Genomic DNA, 20,230 nt, shown 5'->3' with positions numbered 1-20,230 from the left:
GTCCCCCATCACCACCAAATCTTGGGCTTTGGATGATTTTGTTAGTTGTTTAAAAAAAGCCTCATCCACCTCTTCCACCTGGTTAGGTGGCCTGTAGTAGACTCCTAGCATGACATCACCCTTGTTTTTTACCCCTTTTAGCCTAACCCAGAGACTCTCAACACTTCCGTCTCCTATGTCCATCTCCACCTAGTCCAAGTGTGTACATTTTTAATATATAAGGCAACACCTCCTCCCTTTTCCCCCATCTATCCTTCCTGAGCAAGCTGTACGCATCCACACCAACATTCCAATCATGTGTATTATCCTACCAAGTTTCAGTGATGCCAACGATGTCATAGTTGTATTTATTTATTAGCACTTCCAGTTGCCACCCTTCTGCACCACCTCTGGAGCTGGGTCCTCAGCAACCGCCACTCTCCGGCCACCCAGCTCTGAAGGCAGTGCAGAAGTAAGGATGGCATAGTATAGTATTGCCACCCTTACGTCTGCATTGCTGCTGCTGGTGGGGCGCTGCCTTTAGAGCTGGGCGTCCGACCAACAGCTGCCATTCTCCAGCCACCCAGGTCTGATGGCAGTGCAGAAGTAAGGGTGGCAATAGTGCAACCCCCCAAAAAATAACCTTGTGACCCCCCTGCAACTCTCTTTTGGATCAGGACCCCTAGTTTGAGAAACTCAGGTCATCCCTGTGAAATCTGTATAATATAGGGTAAAAGCACACAAAACAACAGATTTCATGGTCCTCGATGCATTTTTCATGGCCGTGAATTTAGTAGGGCCTACCTGTCGGGGCAGTGGGAATGCACTGAATCAGTTCATCAGTCTAATACTGACTTCACTGAAAGTTAGATTGGGCCCTATGTTTATTTTAAGGTTCCTGATTTCATAATATAGATCAGATAAAGCAATTTACCTGGTTTTGTAAACTAGATACAAGATCTACCAACAAAGCTTTATCTCTTTGTAGTTCAGTATTATACTGTTCATCTTTGTCCAGCATACCCTTCATTTCAGCTATTCGACTAAATATTGTTGCTACATTTAAGTCAAGAGATGTGCTTCCTTGTTCCAAAATATGAATCTGTGAGAAGAACAAGCCAGGGTCAAGCTCATAAAAGACAAAAATGTATATGTATGCTAACTATGTACACGCACAAGCACACACAAGCTGGAATATTTTTCAATTTCAAATTCAAGTGACTGCTTACAGAAATGCTTCCTGTTATGTAAGCTTTTGGAACACTTGGGATTACACTACTCCCATAGTTTGTTTATCTAAAAAAAAATCAATTTCCAAAGTAAAGAGTGATACTGATTTCTGAGCTTGGGATCGCTCTCTGGGATCAGCCATCTGCAATCAAAGTTTGGTCTTCCTCACTTCTGAGACCTAAAGACATCGTTTTTCTCATTATGCACCTACCAACACGCAGCCAGCATCAGCAAATGTTACTTTCAGTCTGTGACCACCTTTTAGGAGCACTGTTTATGGTGAACTACAAATTAAACAGAATGTTAAACTAACTACAGCTTACAACCTCTTTACCAAATAAACCCATCCTCTCTGTGCCAAGTCTGTGTTCTGCTGGACTGGGGCATGAGAATCTAGAACTACTTTCCCATTCCAGCTTGGTTTTATACATGACAATTACTTTGCAGTAGTGGGTTTATTTACCAACTAATTACCAAACTCAGGACCAGTTTAGCCAGTTATCAGAGCTCTATTTTTGTGCTCACACAACTTGCTGCAGGGTATCCAACTGAGCACTTAGGGGCTGCCTACATAACTGCTGGGAGCAAATCTTGCAGTCTGAGTCTACAGACTTGTGCTAGTGGGGCCACACGACCATGCTAAAAATAGCAATGCAGATAGACGTTCCAGCTCATGCTGGAGCACTGACTCTGAAGCCTAGGGAGAGATGTGGGCTTCAGAGCCTGAGCTCGAGCTTGAATGTCAAAGCAATATCTATGCAGCTATTTTTAGCATGCTTGCTCCAGCCTCTCTAGCATGAGACTGTCAACCCAGGCTGCAAGACTTGCTCCCAGCAACTGTGCAGACATACCCTTAGGATATCCAGAGAGCTGCTATACTTCCTTTATATTTTGTGTTTGTACAGTACCTAGCACAATGGGGACTTGGTCCATGACTAGGTACTATGATAATAATATATCAAAAGGACTAAAGACTTGTTAAGTTATAGTCGAAGCTTCCTTAGAAGTGGTATTTGTTGTTACCTCATTATAGCAGGGAGCAGTTCTCATAATGCCATTAGCTGCACCAGTAATAAATCAACACTGATTTTCTTCAGGAGCTATAACTAAGGCTGTGTCTGTCACGGAAGTCGTGGATTCTGTGACCTCCATCACTTCTGCAGCAGCCGGTGCCGGTCCAGGGGCTGCCTGAGCTGGGCAGCTCCTGGGCCAGCAGCAGCAATTTGGGTATGTGGGAAGGGGCTCAGGGCTGGGGTATGGGGTTAGGGTACAGGGTAGCGCTTACCTGGGGGGGTTCTCCCACCAGCATGTCCTTGCAGCTCCTAGGTGGAAGGGTCAGGGGGCTCCGTGCACTGCCCTGCCTGCAGGAGCCACCCCTGCAGCTCCCATTGGCAGTTCCCGGACAATGGGAGCTGCGGAGCCGATGCTTGTGGCAGAAGCAGCACGTAGACCCACTGGACGCCCCTCCCCCTAGGAGCTGCAGAGTCATGCCGGTTTGAGCCGAGTAAGGAGCCTGCCAGCCCCAACCCTCCCTCCCCAGCACCGGCGGGGGTTCTAGGCTGTGCCCCCCCGTCCACCTCCTCAGAGCACCCGCAGCCCCCCGGCCCCATGTTTAGTTAGGGGTATACAGTAAAAGTCATGGACAGGTCACAGGCTGTAAATTTCTGTTTACTAAGCATGACCTGTCCATGACTTGTGCTAAAAATATCCATGATTAAAATGTAGCCTTAGCTATAATCAATGAAAATTCAGAGCTAGAAAGAAGATTCAATGCAGGGACTTGGTTATTCTGTATTAATGACTGATTATGTGATCACATAAGAACACCAACGTCTGAAGGAAAAAAAAAGAAAAGGTGCTATTACTTCAAGGCAAACCCCCCCAACTGGCTGAACAAAAAGCCAGTGACAGCGCCCCTGGAGATGTCTGCATAATCTATCTTTCTGAAAAGTGGGAAAGTGTTGTGATGGTAGCTGCATATAGCAGGAGTCACAGGAAAACTGGGATAAAACACAGTGACTCCAGAATGGCAAAGTCAGCCATGAAGAAATGACTCGACTTCAGATCATGAGAGAGAGTCTGGAGTCATGGGTTCTGGAGGCCCGTGATGTCTGAATAATAAATAAAATAGCTCCAAACAGAACGAGCCAGTACACTTTTGATTCATGGTGCTGGGTGAGCAGTACCATAACTGGAAAAAATAAATCTTACTACTAGGCCTTCCTTCAATTAGTAAGGCAGAGCACTATGGATCTGTTCCATTTCCCATTGAAATAAATGAAGAGACTCCTGTTGACTTCAATGGGAGCTGGATCATGTCCTGTAAGCACAAAGTGGAGTATACTTCTTCTTAACAAATGAATCTAATAGAAAATAATATGATTCCTTATCTTTAGACGAACAGTGAAGATGCATTTAGAAAGTCAGTGTAGTCACAGACAACCTTTTCCGTAAGTTCCTGCAAGTTTTTTTTTTCCTGCTGCAAGAGCTCTTGGTGCATCTTGATCTCATGTTTCAGATGCTCTTCTTGGTCTTTCACTTTGAGAAGTTGAGTAAAGCTGGAAGACTGAGATACATAACTCTCTTCCCTGAGGGCTCTCTCCTGAAATACATCATAAAAGCACAACTAGATCAAAATATATTAAAATGAAGTAAGATTGTTGTGATACTTCCCAGGAGCCCCCAGGGTCATGAACGAATTCACTATCACCTGTTCTTAGCATGAGGAAGCCTTGCCTGTGCCTGCCATGCGTCAGCTCCCTGACTCCACTGGCCATAGGTAATGCAAGCACTCCCTTCTTAGCCTATGCAGGCTCCACTATAACCTCTGCAGGTTAGTGACAGGCACTCTCCAAAACGGGAACCCTCTGAGCATTTCCCTGGACTGTCCAGCCCCATGTCCAATAGACACTAAGATAATTCAGAGATTTGCTGTTCCCAAAAGGAACAGTACCCACAGTTTACCCGTTACACCTTAGGTCACATCTCCTCTTAACACACAGCACTTAGATATGTTTATAGTGAAAACAAATACGAGTATTTAACAAAAAATAGATTTGAGAAGGTCACAAGTGTAAGTATTGGAAACAACTGGTTACCTGTAAAAAACAAAACAAAACAAAACAAAAATCATACCACACATTCTACAGCCTAGGATTAATTAACAAGATATTTTCCTGTCTAATGAAGTTTAGCTCACCCAAAGTCGTCTTAGCATTTTCCAGCCAGGTTGGCTATAACCCTCCTTTCATAAGACAGAAGACACTGACAGTTCATTCCTCAGTGAAGAATCCAGGGTGTACCTCAGTAAGCCCCAGTTATTCCCCAAAAGTCATTACTCATAAACAGGATACCCCTTTGTTGTTTCATTTTTTTCACATAGATTTTCTCTCATGATTTCACAGACTCTTCATTAGCATCAGGCTCAACACAACTATGCTTCCATTGTGAAGCAGACAATACACAGAAAGAAAAGTTTATTACTCCTTGCCTGATGGAACCTGTCCAAGGCATGTCCCTCCTGGTGGCCTGGCTTACCTTAAGAACATAATTTTCAATATAGAAACACAACTTTTTAAATATTACACTTACATACATTTTAGAAAAAAAGATTTTGAAGACTAACTAGCAAAAATCTCAAAAACCAACAGCAATTTTTTTTTAAAATACATCAGAAGCAGGAAGCCTGCTAAACAATCAGTGGAGCCACTGGACAATGAAGGTGCTAAAGGATCACTTAAGGAAGACAAGGATGTTGAGGGGAGAAACTAAATGAATTCTTTGGATTGGTCTTTACATACCTGAGCCATTTTTTAGGTGACAAATCTGAGGAACTGTCTGAAGATTGAGGTGTCAACAAAGGTGGTTTTGGAACAAATGGATAAATTAAACAGTAATCAGTCACAAGGACTAGATGGTATTCACCCAAGAGTTCTGAAGAAACTCCAATATGAAATTGCAAAGCTACTAACTGTGGTATGTAATCCATCACTTAAATCAGCCTCTACCAGATGACTGGAGGGTAGCTAAGGTAATGCTGATTTTAAAAAAAGGCTCCAGAGGTGATCCTGGCAATTACAGGCTGAGGGAAGAGTTTTCTCTACCCTTGAGGAACCTCTGAGTGGTTGGGTGTGACAGCACAGAGTACCCTTCTACAGGTTGGTGGAAAGCTGTTATAGCCTCTAGGCGGACCATAAGAGAGCTTAGAGATAGACCTGACTTTTTTAGGGTCAAAGAATAATGTGGAAGATTTGCAGATGTTGGGGAGATTTATTGGGACATGCACCAAATCTGTAACCTGGAGCATTACTGCAGGTAAGTTACATCATGATGAGGACTTTCTACTGTGTAATAGAACCTCTTCTACCTCTTGAACAGGAGCTTTCTAGGTATTGGAACCAAGCAGTACCCCAGGGATCGGCAACCTTTGGTACGCGGCCCGCCATGATAAGCACTCTTCCCTGAGGCAGCAAATACACTGAGTACTTGCTGCACTTAGGATCGCCTCTTTACAAGTAAGGCATTTTTTGAAGCCTGGTGGACTGGGCATACCCCAGGGTCCCCAGTGGGAGAAAAAGTGGGAAAGAAATTAAAGGTTTGGGGTGGGGGGTTGTTTTTATTTCCAAGGGTAAAATAAGGAGAAGGAGAAGAATACTAAGACTAGAACTATAATTAGGAGACTAACTATAGGTATGTAAAATTAAACAATAGTCTTCATGGACTGCTAATGCCTCTGTCTCTAGCTGGGGCAGTTGAGAAGGAACTGAGGGAGGCTAGCTTTGTGGTGCAGCACAAGGAGAAACTGCACGTGTGTAGGTCTAATGGACACAGCTACCAAAGTTCTCCAATCAGCAGTGCAGGAACACAAACACACCTACAGTAGAGCACCCATAGGGACACTACTTGAGAAGAGCTGATTTTGTTTCTATAGAAGGTAAAAATAAACTACACAACTGGATTTGGAGAAAAAACTCTGAGTCCTTTTTAAGGGAGTCAGTCAAGTAAGTTTAGCCAAGATTTATCTTACATATCTGGAAATTCTTACTAACTTGCTGCAAATATTGTCAGATGCTAAAATATTTTTCTTTTAAAAACTAACACACTGGCAATGAAAATGTAAAAAACTAATAATTATTTATCTAGTACCTTCACACTTGTTTAAGCAGCTGCAATCCCCTAAGTTACTAAGGAGACCTAGCTGCCACTACCTAAACTGTCATTTTAACAATACTCGTCCAAATCTGTCATCTGATTTTGTGGCCAGGTCAAGGAGATTATTCCTAGTGGCTGCCTTGCAGATCTCAGATATGGAGATTTCTGAGGCAGCCTGAGTTCTAGTGGAATAAGCTTTGATATTTGAAGGAACGAGTGTTATTAGCCATGTGATAAAATATTCAAATTTAAATATAATCAATTTAAATATTCTCTGGGAAGAAATGGCTCATTCTTTAGAAGTACAATTTTTGGTTTTGGAAAGAAAATGAAGAAATAAATAGATTCATTTAAGTGAAAATCTGAAACAATGTTGTGAATAAACTTGGAATGAGGTCTCTGTTGTAATTTGTGTAAGGAGTGTTGTACGCCTGGCTTGACATGAATAATTGAACATAGAGGCCTCATTTCTTAGAAGACAAGATTAGGCAGGTAAATAGATCAGCAGGCTGAAAACAGAATGTTTTTGCTAACTAAGATAGGTAAATGGGTCAATATACTAAGAGACAGAATGTCTGAGCTAGCTAACATAAGAGGAAACATCTAAGGTACCATTTACAAAGAACATATAAAAATGGACAAGATGTGTCAGGAAAGCAACGGATGAGGTAAAGAGTAAAGTCATATATAGATAGTGTGTAGACTAAGCATGTTGTATGGGAATTGGTTCTTGCAAAGTAACCAAGTCAATCCTAAAACATGTGATGCAATGTACAGTAAATTTAATGATATGTGCAAATGTGTATAAAGGAAGAGGGTTTCTGTGTAACTTTGGATCTGTGAAGTACTCTGCAACCACCTCCTATGTCTGAGTCCCTTCAACTTAGTGTAGCTTTGCTGTATGCTAAATAAAGATGCATGAGTGATGAAGTCCAGAGTTGAACTGAGTTCTTGGGAAGCTGAGTGAAAGAGGTCTCTGAGGGAATTCCAACAAGGAGGAGAGCTTATGTTCACTGACCCTTGTGACTGACATAATGGTGACCAAAAAGTCAGTCACGAGAATAAGGTCTAGACACCATTCAGAAAGAATAAGACCTGAAAGGGCAACATTAAGATCCCACATAGAATGGGCTCCTGCTAATTGATTCATAAGTGTGAAGCAATCCTTTTAAAAATCAGGTTACAGTAGGGTAGGAAAAAACTGAGTATGGCTGGATGTGAGAGTAGCGTGCCAAAATCTCTGCAAGGTGGACTTAAATGGAACTGACAGAGTCCAAAGATGCAGGATGTAATCAAGGATCTTAGGAAAAGGAGCCTCCAATGATCAAGGTTGTCTTGACATGATTAAACTGAAAATCTTTTCCACTTTGAGGACTAAGTTTTTCTTGTAGAGAACTTCCTGATTTTCCAATTGGATTTTCCTTGTATCTATAGTGAAGTCTCTCTGAGTCGCACTTAACAAGCTTACCTCCAGGGTTTGGGATTAGGAATTTGATCTTTGTTCTGCAATATTATGCATAAAAGGACATAATGAGTGGGGTCCCACAGGGATCAGTACTAGATCCGGTTCTATTCAATATCTTCATCAATGATTTAGATAATGGCATAGAGAGTACACTTATAAAGTTTGCAGATGTCACCAAGCTGGGAGAAGTTGCAAGCACTTTGGAGGATAGGATTAAAATTCAAAATGATATGGACAAATTGGAAAAATGGTCTGAAGTAAATAGGATTAAATTCAATAATGACAAATGCAATGTACTCCACTTAGGAAGGAACAATCAGTTGCACACACACAAAATGGGACTGCCTAGGAAGGAGTACTGCGGAAAGGGATCTAGGGGTCATAGTGGACCACAAGCGAAATATGACTGAACAGTGTATATGATTCAACTGGAGTACTGTGTCTACTTCTGGGCACCACATTTCAGGAGGGATGTGGACAAAATGGAGAGAATCCAGAGAAGAGCGACAAAATGATTAAAGTCCGAGAAAACATGACCTATGAGGGAAGATTGAAAAAAATGGGTTTGTTTAGTCTGGAAAAGAGAAGACTGAGAGGGGACATGATAACTGTTTTCAAGTACATAAAAGGTTGTTACAAGAAGGAGGGAGAAAAAATGTTTTTCTTAACCGCTGAGGACAGGACAAGAAGCAATGGGCTTAAATTGCAGCAAGGGAGGCTTAGGTTGGACAATAGGAAAAACTTCCTAACTGTCAGGCTAGTTAAGCACTGGAATAAATTGCCTAGGGAGGTTGTGGAATCTCCAACTCTGGAGATATTTAAGAGCAGGTTAGACAAACACCTGTCAGGAATGGTCTAGATAATACTTAGTGCTGCCATGAGTAAGGAGGACTGGACTAGATGACCTCTCGAGGTCCCTTCCAGTCCTATGATTCTATGAATATTATGCCTGGACAACCTGAAGCTGAAGGCTGAGCGGACATTTGGAGGAGAACCATTAGCTCCTTACTGGCCAAGGCAATTCTGGCTTTCAGGATCAGCGTAGCTACATCCTCTCTGACTTTCCATATCACTCTGGGTATCAGAGAGATCAGAGGCAATACATACATGAGACTTTGATTCCATATGGAGGTGTCTTGCTTGATGGGGATGGGAAGGAGGCAGAGACTGGAAGTGAATACAGTACCCATGAGTAAGGCTGTGTATCTGTCACTGAGGTCACGGAAGTCACAGATTCTGTGACTTTCCATGATCTCCATGACTTCTGCAGCAGCCGTTGCTGGCTCAGGGGCTGCCCAAGTGCCGGGCAGCTCCTAGGCCAGCAGCTGAAGTTTGGGTGTGTGGAAGGGGGCTTAAGGCTGGGGCAGGGGGCTGGGGTGCGGGACGGTACTTACGTGGGGTGGGAGCCCCCCCCAAGAACCTCCCTAGGAGCTGCAGGGACATGCTGGTCAGAGCTGGGTAGGGAGCCTGCCAGCCCTGCCAACCTTCCCAGGCTGCGCTGCACCCCCCCCCCAGCACCAGTGAGGGTCCTGGGCTGCCCGTCCCTGTCCCCCAACAGCAGCTGGGGTCCCAGGCTGCGTGCCACCGCCTGCCCCCATACCCCCCAGCACCAGTGGGATTCCTGGGCCACTCCCCTGCCCTCCCCTCCCCAAGCACCGGCAGCCCCCAGCCCAAGTTTTAGTTAGGGGTATAGTAACAGTCATGGACAGGTCATAGGCTGTGAACTTTTGTTTACTGCCCATGACCTGTCTGTGACTTTTACTAAAAATACCTATGACTAAAACGTAGCCTTACCCATGAGAGATGACTCCTGTCCAAATCTGGTAGAGGGAAAGATGGCATAGGGTTCAAAGACAGCTCTAGTCTAGTGTCTGTGCTCACTTGCCCTTGGCTTTATGGCTCTTGGTTTTTTTGGGCAACAGCACTCCCTGAATGTTGGGCAGGACCCCACCCTGCACAATGGTGACTGCCCCCCAGCAGCTTGTTCAGCTCCTCTTCGTTGCGCACGGCCAGCTGCAAGTGCCGAAGAATAATGCGGGTTTTCTTGTTATCCCAAGCAGCGTTACCAGCCAGCTCCAGTATCTCAGCCGTCAGATACTCCATCACCATGGTCAGGTACACCGGGGCTCCGGCTCCCACTCGCTGTGCGTAGTTCCCCTTGCACAGCTGTCTACGTTGTGACTTTTAACCTTTATGCCAACCCTGCTGTCTTGATGATGCCACAGGGTGATTGTGTAAGCCTTTTTTGAGAGAACATGCGTTTCTTCTTCAGAGGATAATCAGTAGGCTGTTGTTAAAGAGTAAGTAGGTACTCTGGTCTAAGATTGGTATCTGAAGTGCTTCCTTCAGTGTAAGGCCCCTTTTGTTGAATTGCTAAACAAAGGGCAAGATCTCTATGGTGTTCTGTACATCTTTGCATAATATTTAAAACTACCAATCATTCCTCGTTATAAGTGTCACGGCTGTGGACTGAACTGTGATATTAGAAGCGTCCAGAGCCACATGTAGAGATGTTTTTGCCTTCAGTTGCCCTTTCATTTCTCCCTGGCTTCTGGAGGAATCCTGTTCACAAAGGGAGATACTTTGTTTCAGGTCAAGAAGTACTTAGCAAATAATGCTTGTTAGTTTGCTATAAGTAGTTGGAACGAAATGATGGAGGCTTTCCTTCCAAAGACATCTAGCAAACTGGGGTCTTTTTTGGGAGTAGTCTTTGATAAGCTAGGCTGACAAGTTTTCTCCCAGACCACACAGTCCACCAGAAACTGAGGGATTGAATGTGTATAGAATTGTTCAAAGCCCCTTTCTGGAATTTGGTATCTTTTTTTTTCCTCCTTGCTTGCTTTGTAGTTGGGGTAAATATAGCAAGGGTTTGCCAGAGATATTTAGCTGGCTCCAAAATGCTTTCATATATAGGCATTGCTAACCTGTGGAGGATAACCAATAATTTATGGGGCTTTTCCTTGATCACAAGAGTCCCAGTCCTCAGTGTCAGCAATTCAAGGCAGCAGCTCTTGAAAAAGCTCAGAATTATCTGGAGCTGGTACTGCAGCCAAAGAGACAGCTTCCTTGGGAGATGATGATGATGATGGGTCTTTGAGAGAAGTTGAAGGGCACTGGTCCAGTGGTTTGGAACCAAACTCTTTTTCATTATTCAGGAGTTCTTCATTCCCATTCCTATGAGCTTCTGTGGGAGGTCTTGAAACTAAGGCCAAAGGAGGATGAGACTTTCTATGTTCGGGAGACACTGGGAAGGAGACTCACTTCTGGAGGCTCTGGAAGATGAGCCCCAGTTAGTCCAATATGGCCATGGTGGAAAGCTGTTATGGATAAGATTGACTAGGTTGACCGGGTTGGTTAAGATATGGTTGGCTGGGCCATTCTCATCTCTGCAATGGGTAAGCTGGGGGCTCTGAAATGAGTGGTTTTGACCTGAAGGGATGAACAAGCTTCTGATTTTGTTAAGCAAGGCGGTGAAGACTTCCAGCTCGATGGGACGGGGTGCAGAAGAAAATGTAGTCATGAGAAGGGAAGAAAGAACAGATTTCTTCTAACGGCAGTGCTGAGGTGCTGCTATTCATAGATTCTGAACTCGCATGCATAGGGCACACATGCACCTCCAGTGGGATCAAATACACTTCATGAATATTTGTAGGGCCACAAAAAGCCCAGCGTTACAGGTTGGATCACAGAACCCCCCTTGGGAATTGCCAGCTGAAGTGCCCAGACTACTTCTGCCCCTGCTTTCCCTGCCAGTTCAGGACTCCAGCACACTGTCTTGCTGAGCCAGACATGCCTATCTGCTCCAACAAAGACCCAGGGTCTGAATTACTTGCCCCAAAGCTGCAGACTTAACTTAAAGCAGCTTAAAGAAGTGTTCTTGTCTCTAACACTCAGATACCCAACTCCCAATGGGGTCTAAACCCAAATAAATCTGTTTTACCATGTATAAAACTTATACAGAGTAAACTCGTAAATTGTTTGCCCTCTATAACACTGATAGAGAGATATGCACAGCTGTTTGCCCACCCACAGGTATTAATACATACTCTGAGTTAATAAGAAAAAAGTGATTTTATTAAATACAGAAAGTAGAATTTAAGTGGTTCCAAGTAGTGACAGACAGAACAAAGTGAATTACCAAATAAAATAAAACCCACAAGTCTATGTCTAATCAAACTGAATACAGATAAGATTCTCACCAGTTCCAGAATGCTTCCTTTTACAGACTAATCTCTTTTTAGTCTGGGTCCAGCAATCACTCTCACCCCTTGCAGTCACTGTCCTTTGTTCCAGTTTCTTTCAGGTATTTCTGGGGGTGGAGAGGCTCTCTCTTTAGCCAGCTGAAGACAAAATAAAGGGGTCTCCCCTGGGCTTAAATAGACTTTCTCTTGTGGATGGAGACCCCTCCTCACCCCTATGCAAAGTCCAGCTACAAAATGGAGTTTTGGAGTCACCTGGGCAAGTCACATGTCCATGCATGACTGAGTTCCTTACCAGCCAAGCCACAATCCTGGGAAAGCCCATATGTGGATGGGTGTCTCCAAGTTCATTGTTGGCTTAAGTGTTTCTTGATTGGGCACTTACTGAGAATAGTGTTTTCTCAGTAAGCTGACCAACTGCTTCACTACAGCCTACTTAGAATCAAACAAGTATGCAGCCAATATTCATAACTTCGAATACAAAAATGATACATGCATACAAATAGGAATAATAGATTCAGTAGATAATAACCTTTACAGAGATATGTTACATGACATATGTAGCATAAAACACATTCTAGTTATGTTTTTTTTATATATACACACATTCATAAGCATATTTCTGTAAAGCCTTATGGGTGGCACCGTCACACCCAGGAGCTACTTGGTATGGAGTATTTAGGAACACAGATACAGGCAGAAGAAATGAGAAGTAGGTTCAAAGACGCATCCATGAAACTTTTGATGAATCTGGCCCAAATGTCTCAGGAGTTGAAAAAGAATGACATGCATCATTTGACAAAGTGGCTTCATCTTTCAGTTATGTTCTACAACCTCTTTCCAATTAATGACTTGAAACTCATTCTATATTTGAGGGCAGGTCAATTCAGCACTTCTTAATGATCTTTGTTTTTTCACACCTATCCCACATATGGAGGATTACTGTAGCATTTTTTGCTTAGGGTTCAGAAGTCACTGCCATCAAATGGAATTTAAAGGCAGATGGGAGTCTTTAAGCAACATCTCAGGTGAAAATTAGGCCAAAGCATTACAGATAGAAATAGCAAGTGCAAGCTTCAGGAAACTGCTAATTTAATAACATGATTTAACATGCATATTTAAATAAAAATGCTAATTTCAGAGTTTGAATTGCATGCTGATGTGTACATATTTAAAAACCACTAGGAGTTTACCACTCTAGAGAGGGAGGAAAAAAGAAAATTTAATTGCCTACTTTTATCATGTGCCTTCAGAAATTTAAAGATGTTCTCTAATTTGGATCAGATTTCCTTTGTAGTCTCAACTGTTTCTTTTACTAAGAAAAGTGAACTGAATATAGTCTGAACATTACTGAAGTGTAAAAATATAGAATCTTACATGTTTCAATGTAAGGCAGTGGAAAAGGAACATCATATTATCTATGTTGTTTTCATTGCACTAACTGTTTTTTAGTGTTTTTTGTTTTTGTTTTTTATATGTAAGACCAATTGGTCATTCCCTATCCCATTCTTACTATGTTCAGTTGCTTGTTAAGTTCCAAGAGCTGGGAACGCAGCACAGCATTCTCTGTGGTCAGGGATGCATAATCATCCATCATTTTGCTTCTTAAGAAACGATCCTGCTCTGCCAGTAGTTCTTTCTCTCTCAATTGCTGATGAAGAAAACTTATCTCACTTCTGATCAGGAAAAATGCACAGAGAAAATAATATTTATTAATTGTTACAAATTGTTCCATCTGAAAATGACAAGCCATATTTTTAAAAGATATATATGACATTATTCAGAAAGTTGTATAAATTGTCCTAACATTAAGATCCAATTATAAGGTTGTATAATAGAATCTTAATGTTAGGACATTTTATACAGCTTTCTGAATTATCTCATTAAAATCAGACCTTTCCATAAACTTTGTATCCTAAATCTGCCAAAAAGCAACCTAACATTGTTAGTTATATTATACAATCTATCTAGCTCTATTTATTAAGAATTAATTCTAAAAACAAGGATGAATCACTAGCAAGGCACATCTTGCTTGTAGGAGGGCATACTGTTGTAACAATGGAGAATTAATGTAATGCTTGTGCACACACAGATATTCTCTTTTTCTCTCAAAACAAGGAAATCAAGGAAATTAGCACTACTCAAGTAAAATATGTTACACAATTTAAAAGCCCTCAGGACACTCATGTAAAAATGATAAAATCAGTTACAATTATTAAAATTTTCATACCCGAACACTAACAAAAATCCTCCCGAGAATGCTACTATGTGAAATTTCTAAAGATCTGAACGTATGTACTGCCAATCTTAAATTATTTTTATGTTATATTTTGAGGTCAGATTTGATCTGATTGATTTTGGCCAACTCAAGCTCTGCACAGCAGCAAGAGAATACTGGTCAATTAAGCTGGGTTTACAGCTGTTTTGCATTGCCAGACCAGCACAAAATAGCTGGAATGCACACCCTAGTTTTCCTCTAAAACATGTACTCCTCTTTCTCCTGCCCACACACATAACCCCTAGTTTTCCCCTCTCTCCTACACCTCACATTCCTCTGCACACACACTCCAGTCTCCCTCTTTCTCCTGTACCTGTTTCCCCACACACACAGACGTTTCCCTCCCTCATGTTTCCCATGTTTCCCTGCTCTCACACCCCCCCATTTCTACATCCTATCCCTCGTATTCCCCAGCTTACATATACACCCTTAGTTTACCACGTCTCCATTGAGCTAATCAGGTGCAATGATTAATTTTTAGAATAATTATTTAGGATTAATGTTCATTTTTTCATAGCTGAGAAGGAAAAATAAAATACTTTCTTTTAGAGAAACTCAAGAAGAATTCCCCCAGCCTCCTTCTGCTTCTCCTATTCCTGGGGCTCTTCATCCCACTCTCCCAAGCCAGAGGCAGAGGGCTGATGCAGCGTTCTCTTCTTCCCCTTCCTGGGTGAGTGAGCTGGCAAACCCAGGAGCTCTTCATCCCCTCTGCCCTTTCCCAGGCCAGATGTTGTGGGGGAAGGCATGTGGAGAAGAGCTGTCTCTTTGCTCACAGAAATGGAGGGGGGGATGGATTGAAGCTGCCTTGAGCTGCTGGGCCCTTTTTGTTCCTACCTCCCTTCCTGTGAGAATCGTGTCTCCTGAGGGGAGAGAGCGAAAGCTTCACTTGCTTCCTGCAGTAGTTCCAATTAGCTGCTCTTCCCCAGAAGGAACCCTCTAATTTTAAAATTAAGCAAATTTCAGAAGGGTGCTAAATTGTTAACGATGGGGACTAAAACTAACCGTTTATCCCTTAAAACGCCACAAGTGGAGCTACTGTGCAACCTCTCTTATACTTTATGTTAAGTCAATCCTGAACTGGAAGGACTACCTCTGTGGATGAGAGAGAGTACCTTTTGTTTCAACATGTCCATTTTCTCTGTTGTCTTTCTGCTGAAAAGCCAATAGAGTGTAACATCTTTTGGTAGATGGGGATGAACTGAAAGCAGCACATCATAACTCCCTGCAATGTGTCAGAAAATGGATGCCAGCTTAAAGCGACCTCGTCCATAGTGATGACAGAAACCAGTAACCTAGAGTTTAATGGGTTAGTAAATCCTAAATCATCAATACCTGACCATCCCTCGAAAAACTGCCAAATACTTTAGCTAATACCTGATGTCATGTGTGATCTGGTCTTGCATCATTGCAGTTTTTTTAAATATTTTGTCTTCCATTTCATGCACAGCAAACTGCACTTTCGTAAGTTCCTTTCTCTTTTCAGAAAGCTGCAACTCTATTGCTGTCCGCTGCTCTGAACGTTGCTTCAACTTGGTGTCCACATATATAAAAGGAGACAAAGATAGAGCAGAATGAAGACTGAGGCTAATTTTATGTTTATCGCTAAAATAACTATAAAATATACATCACTCATTAAGTAGTTCCAATAAATAATCTGGTTTTAGTTTGACTACTATAAAACTGTCCAGTAGTCTGATTCCTTGTTTGTCTTACCAGATGATGACTCTTGACCAGGCACATAAAGCTCAAGTGGTAGGGACTTGTGCTTTTGCTGTTGAAAGTTCTAAATTCAATCCCAGCTGATGAATGTGGTGTCTGCATGTATGTGGTTAGGGTTTATTATATAGATGCTTGAGAAAATTTATTGACAGTGCCAGGGCCGGCTCCAGGACCCAGCGCGCCAAGCGAGTTCTTGGGGCGGGATGCCGCGGGAGGCGCTCTGCCGGTTGCCGGGAGGGCAGCAGATGGCTCCGGTGGACCTCCCGCAGGCACGCCTGCAGAGGGTCCGCTAGTCGCGCGGCTCCAGTGGAGCATCCACAGGCACGCCTGCAGGAGGTCCACCGGAGCCGCGGGACCGGTGTGCCCCAGAGCACTCCCTGCGGCGTGCCACTGTGCTTGGGGTGGCGAAATGGCTAGAGCCGGCCCTGGATAGTGTGAAGATGGAATACATATTTTTACATGTCTATTATTTTAACATTTCCTGATCAACAAACACTTTTTTTTTCAATTCAGGTAAGTGTCTCCATCATATTTCACCACACATAGAAATATTTGATCAACGAACTACTGTTTATTTGAAGTAACATTTACCAAAATACTGAAAAAACAGATTGGGGAATGAAGAAAGGGGTTACTGGCATCCTGCAAACACTTATACATGCCACCAATTTTATGCACAAGTAATCCTATTGAACTCAAGTGGACTATTTGTGTGCGTACACACTTGCTGGACTGGGGTTTCTATAGTAATTGTATAGTATATTTGAAATTGCCTTGGCATTATATATAAACTATTAGCAGTTCTTGAAGAAAAAATTGTGCTGGGTCATTCTTCATATTTTCTATACAGTCATTTACAGTGCAAGTAGTGAACTTCAGACTAGCTGGAGAAATAAAATTTAGACAAAACATTAGTACCTTTTAAACTCTGCTAATACTACTTTGCATTTTTGTTGCTTTTTCTTGTTTCTTTGACATCACAAAAGTATCCTAAAATATTTAAATTGTTTGTATTGCCTTATATAAATGCACAGATTGAATTCAAGAAATATATTCCTAGCCAAATATTGTCATTTATTATTATTCAGAATGTGGCAGCACCCAGCAGCTTCAACCAACACTAGTTCCCCATTGTGCTAAGAAATTTACAAACACGTAGGAAGTCTGAGACCCTACCTCAAGGAATTTATACTCTACAGGCTCTATCGTGTGCCAGCTGAAGTCAATGCAAAATTCCCACTATTTTCAGTGGTGCATGATGCAAAGGTCATTGCAGGATCAAGGTCTAAAACTCAATCCACTCATTTGAACCATATAGTAGTCACCATTACCTCTGCAGGTAATTCATGTTTCTGTGATATTCACAGTATCCCTTTGAATACTAACTACAGGGAATACTATGGACATTGTGGTATAAATCTACTTGGAAAAGCCTCATAAAACACATTGTACTGGAAACGTTGAGGGGGCAATGTGTGGTAGGCTGGACTCTCTGCTGATTGTGGGATGACTGCTAATGAAATAAGTATGTGTTGGGATTGAATTCATTTCAGGGGGTGGTGGTGGGGGAAAATGACTGGATTCTGAGGTGATGTGCAAGGTGATACAAATAAATTCTCCTGAAGCTCATCTAGACTCCCTTATTCATAGCCTCTGTACCATTTTCAGAAAAATGTCTGGAGTCTGAGGACACTCACTACAATGCAGGATCAGACCTCTAGTTGTAGTTAATAGTGATTCCACACAAAGCTCATTGCATGACTTTTCAGTGTATTATGAAAAGATTTTATTATAATAGCTGTAGATTTAACAATGAGAATCTAAATTGCAAATGGACAATAAAAAATGTTTTTCTGACCAACTGAATTCCATCTGATATATTAATAGTAATAAATATGTAACTGATTCCTATTAAAAACCGCTCCCTTGACATAACACACAAGAAATCAAAACCCATAAATGCTGCTGACTGATGTAATAAAACAATGATACCAAGCAGTGTACCTTTGACTGTATCACAAGGATTTTCTGTTCACAATTACTCAGACTGATTTGTTGCTGTTCTAATTCCTGCCTGGCACGCAATAGCTCCATTTCCTTTTCAGACGCCTGTCTGTCTGTCTGTTCCTTCCTTCTCTTCAGTTGTATGATCTCCTCTACTAAAGCCTGCTTCTCTCTAGAATGAAGTTCTAAAGAAAGGAAAGAGTGATTGTAATGGTTTCAAGTGTTTTTCAGCATAGATAGGTTGACATTTTTATTTGTAAGCAAACATTGCTCAAATTACACATATTTGCAGGTTAACTACATATTATTTTACCCAAAGTGGGTCAATTATTTCTTTAATCAAGTTAACACATAACTGCTACATGTATCCAGATCAGTGCTAACTGAAATAATGCATGATGATTGCATTTATTACTCTCCTCTAAATAAGGAATTGGAAATGAGGAACAAAAAGTTTTGTTTTTTTTTAAATCACACAAATAAAATAGCTTTATATGTTCAGCAACACACTCTCTATATTTCTACTTTCCCAGGCTCCTCATAATTGTCTCTTTTGCAGTCTGCCTTCACCCTCAGCCATCCACTTTCAAACACTATTCCTGTGACCAACAGGGAAAAGCTTAGCATTGCCAACAATACAGATTACATCAGGTTCCCACTTTACAAGATGAAGATACTGAATACTTTTGAAGTGTCCCATGCGAGGGAGAAGCAGTGAAAAATACTCAGTCTTTTTCATTTGTTAGCAGCATCTGCCCTCAAGTCTGAGTTACTAAAATGAATTACTTTTGTGATGTTTCTTTCTAAATAAACTAAACAGTAAGGATTTTAGACTGATATATATGTATATTGAATTCTTTCATCAGGCCAGACAGATCAAAGATCCATCAGAGTTTGATAGAAAAGACATTAAGAGACAAGAATGTAAAATTTGTGGGTTTTCCAATAAAGCCACAATGTCAATACTGGATATGATTTTTGTTAAGATGGCTGCAAGAGGGTCTCAGGGCACAGAAATCTCCCTTTGCTGCGCAAAAAATCACAAACAAAAGACAAATTACATCATTCTGACTTCCATTAAATCTGTTTGTGAACAACAACAATAAATTGTTACAAGCTACAGGCAGATCTGACATGAAGATTAGTATAGAGAACTTGGGGAGGAAAGGAGAGATAGGAGAAGACTGGACAAGGGCAAATATAGTACCTATCTATAAAAAGGGAATTATAGATAAGTAATCTTAACTTTGGTACTCAGAAAGATAATGGAGCAAATAATCAATTTGTAAGCACTTAGAAGATAATTATTAACAGTCAACATGTCAAGAAAAAATCATGTCAAACCAATCTAATATCCTTCTTTGACAGGGTAACAAGCCTTGTGGATGGGGGGAGAGGGAGGCAGTACATGTGCTATATCTTACTTTTGTAAGATGCTTTAGTAAGATACTGTCTCACGTGACCTCTTATTAGCTAACTAGGGAAATATAGCATAGACAAACCTAGCATAAGGTGGATGTACAACTGGTTGCAAAAATGCACTCAGAGAATAGTTATCAATGGTTCATAGTCAAAGTGGAAGGGCATATTGAGTGCGGTCCCACTGGGATCTGCCCTGGGTCCAGTTTTATTCAATACCTTCATAAATAATTTGGATAAAGGCATAGAGTGTACACTTATAATATCTGCTGACTATACCAAGCTGAGAGGGGTTGCAAGTGCTTTGGAGGAAGGGGTTAGAATTCAAAACAATCTTAAACTGGATAGATGGTCTGAAATAAACAGGATGAAATTCAATAAGGACAAATGCAAAGTACTAGTCATAGGAAGAAATAATCAAACAAATATAAAATGGGAAATGATTCCCTAGGTAGTACTGCAGAAAAGGATCTGGGGGTTATAGGATGTATTAGCAAGAGTGTTGTAAGCAAGACCCAAGAAGTAATTCTATTTTACTCAGCACCAGCAAGACCTCAACTGGAGTACTGTATCCAGTTCCGGGCACCACATTTTGGGAAAGATATGGACAAATTTGGGAAAGTCCAAAGGAGAGCAACAAAAATGATTAAAGGTCTAGAAAATACGACTTATGAGGAAAGATTGAAAAAATTGGGTGTGTTTAGTCTGGAGAAGAGAAGGCTGGGGGGATGGACGGACACATAATCGTCTTCAAGTACGTAAAAGGTAGCTATAAAGAGAACGATG

General features: G+C 41.6%; 1 protein-coding gene across 1 annotated transcript in view; it reads right to left on the bottom strand.

Annotated features, from left to right (window-relative positions):
- Positions 1 to 20,230, bottom strand: part of LOC116832576 (uncharacterized) — a 37,696-nt gene that overhangs the window by 5,560 nt on the left and 11,906 nt on the right. The window contains exons 4-8 of the mRNA XM_032793395.2: positions 18,026 to 18,210; positions 15,677 to 15,831; positions 13,538 to 13,700; positions 3,653 to 3,811; positions 914 to 1,081 (exon numbers count right to left, since the gene is read on the bottom strand). Coding sequence (XP_032649286.1) covers positions 914 to 1,081; positions 3,653 to 3,811; positions 13,538 to 13,700; positions 15,677 to 15,831; positions 18,026 to 18,210 — 830 coding nt within the window. The remainder of the gene's footprint in view (positions 1 to 913; positions 1,082 to 3,652; positions 3,812 to 13,537; positions 13,701 to 15,676; positions 15,832 to 18,025; positions 18,211 to 20,230) is intronic.

The sequence above is a fragment of the Chelonoidis abingdonii genome, chromosome 3 (genome assembly GCF_003597395.2).
Source record: "Chelonoidis abingdonii isolate Lonesome George chromosome 3, CheloAbing_2.0, whole genome shotgun sequence".
NCBI classification, from domain to species: Eukaryota; Metazoa; Chordata; order Testudines; family Testudinidae; genus Chelonoidis; species Chelonoidis abingdonii.
The sequence above is the reverse complement of the archived record's forward strand: the minus strand, read 5'-3'. Positions and strand labels throughout refer to the sequence as shown.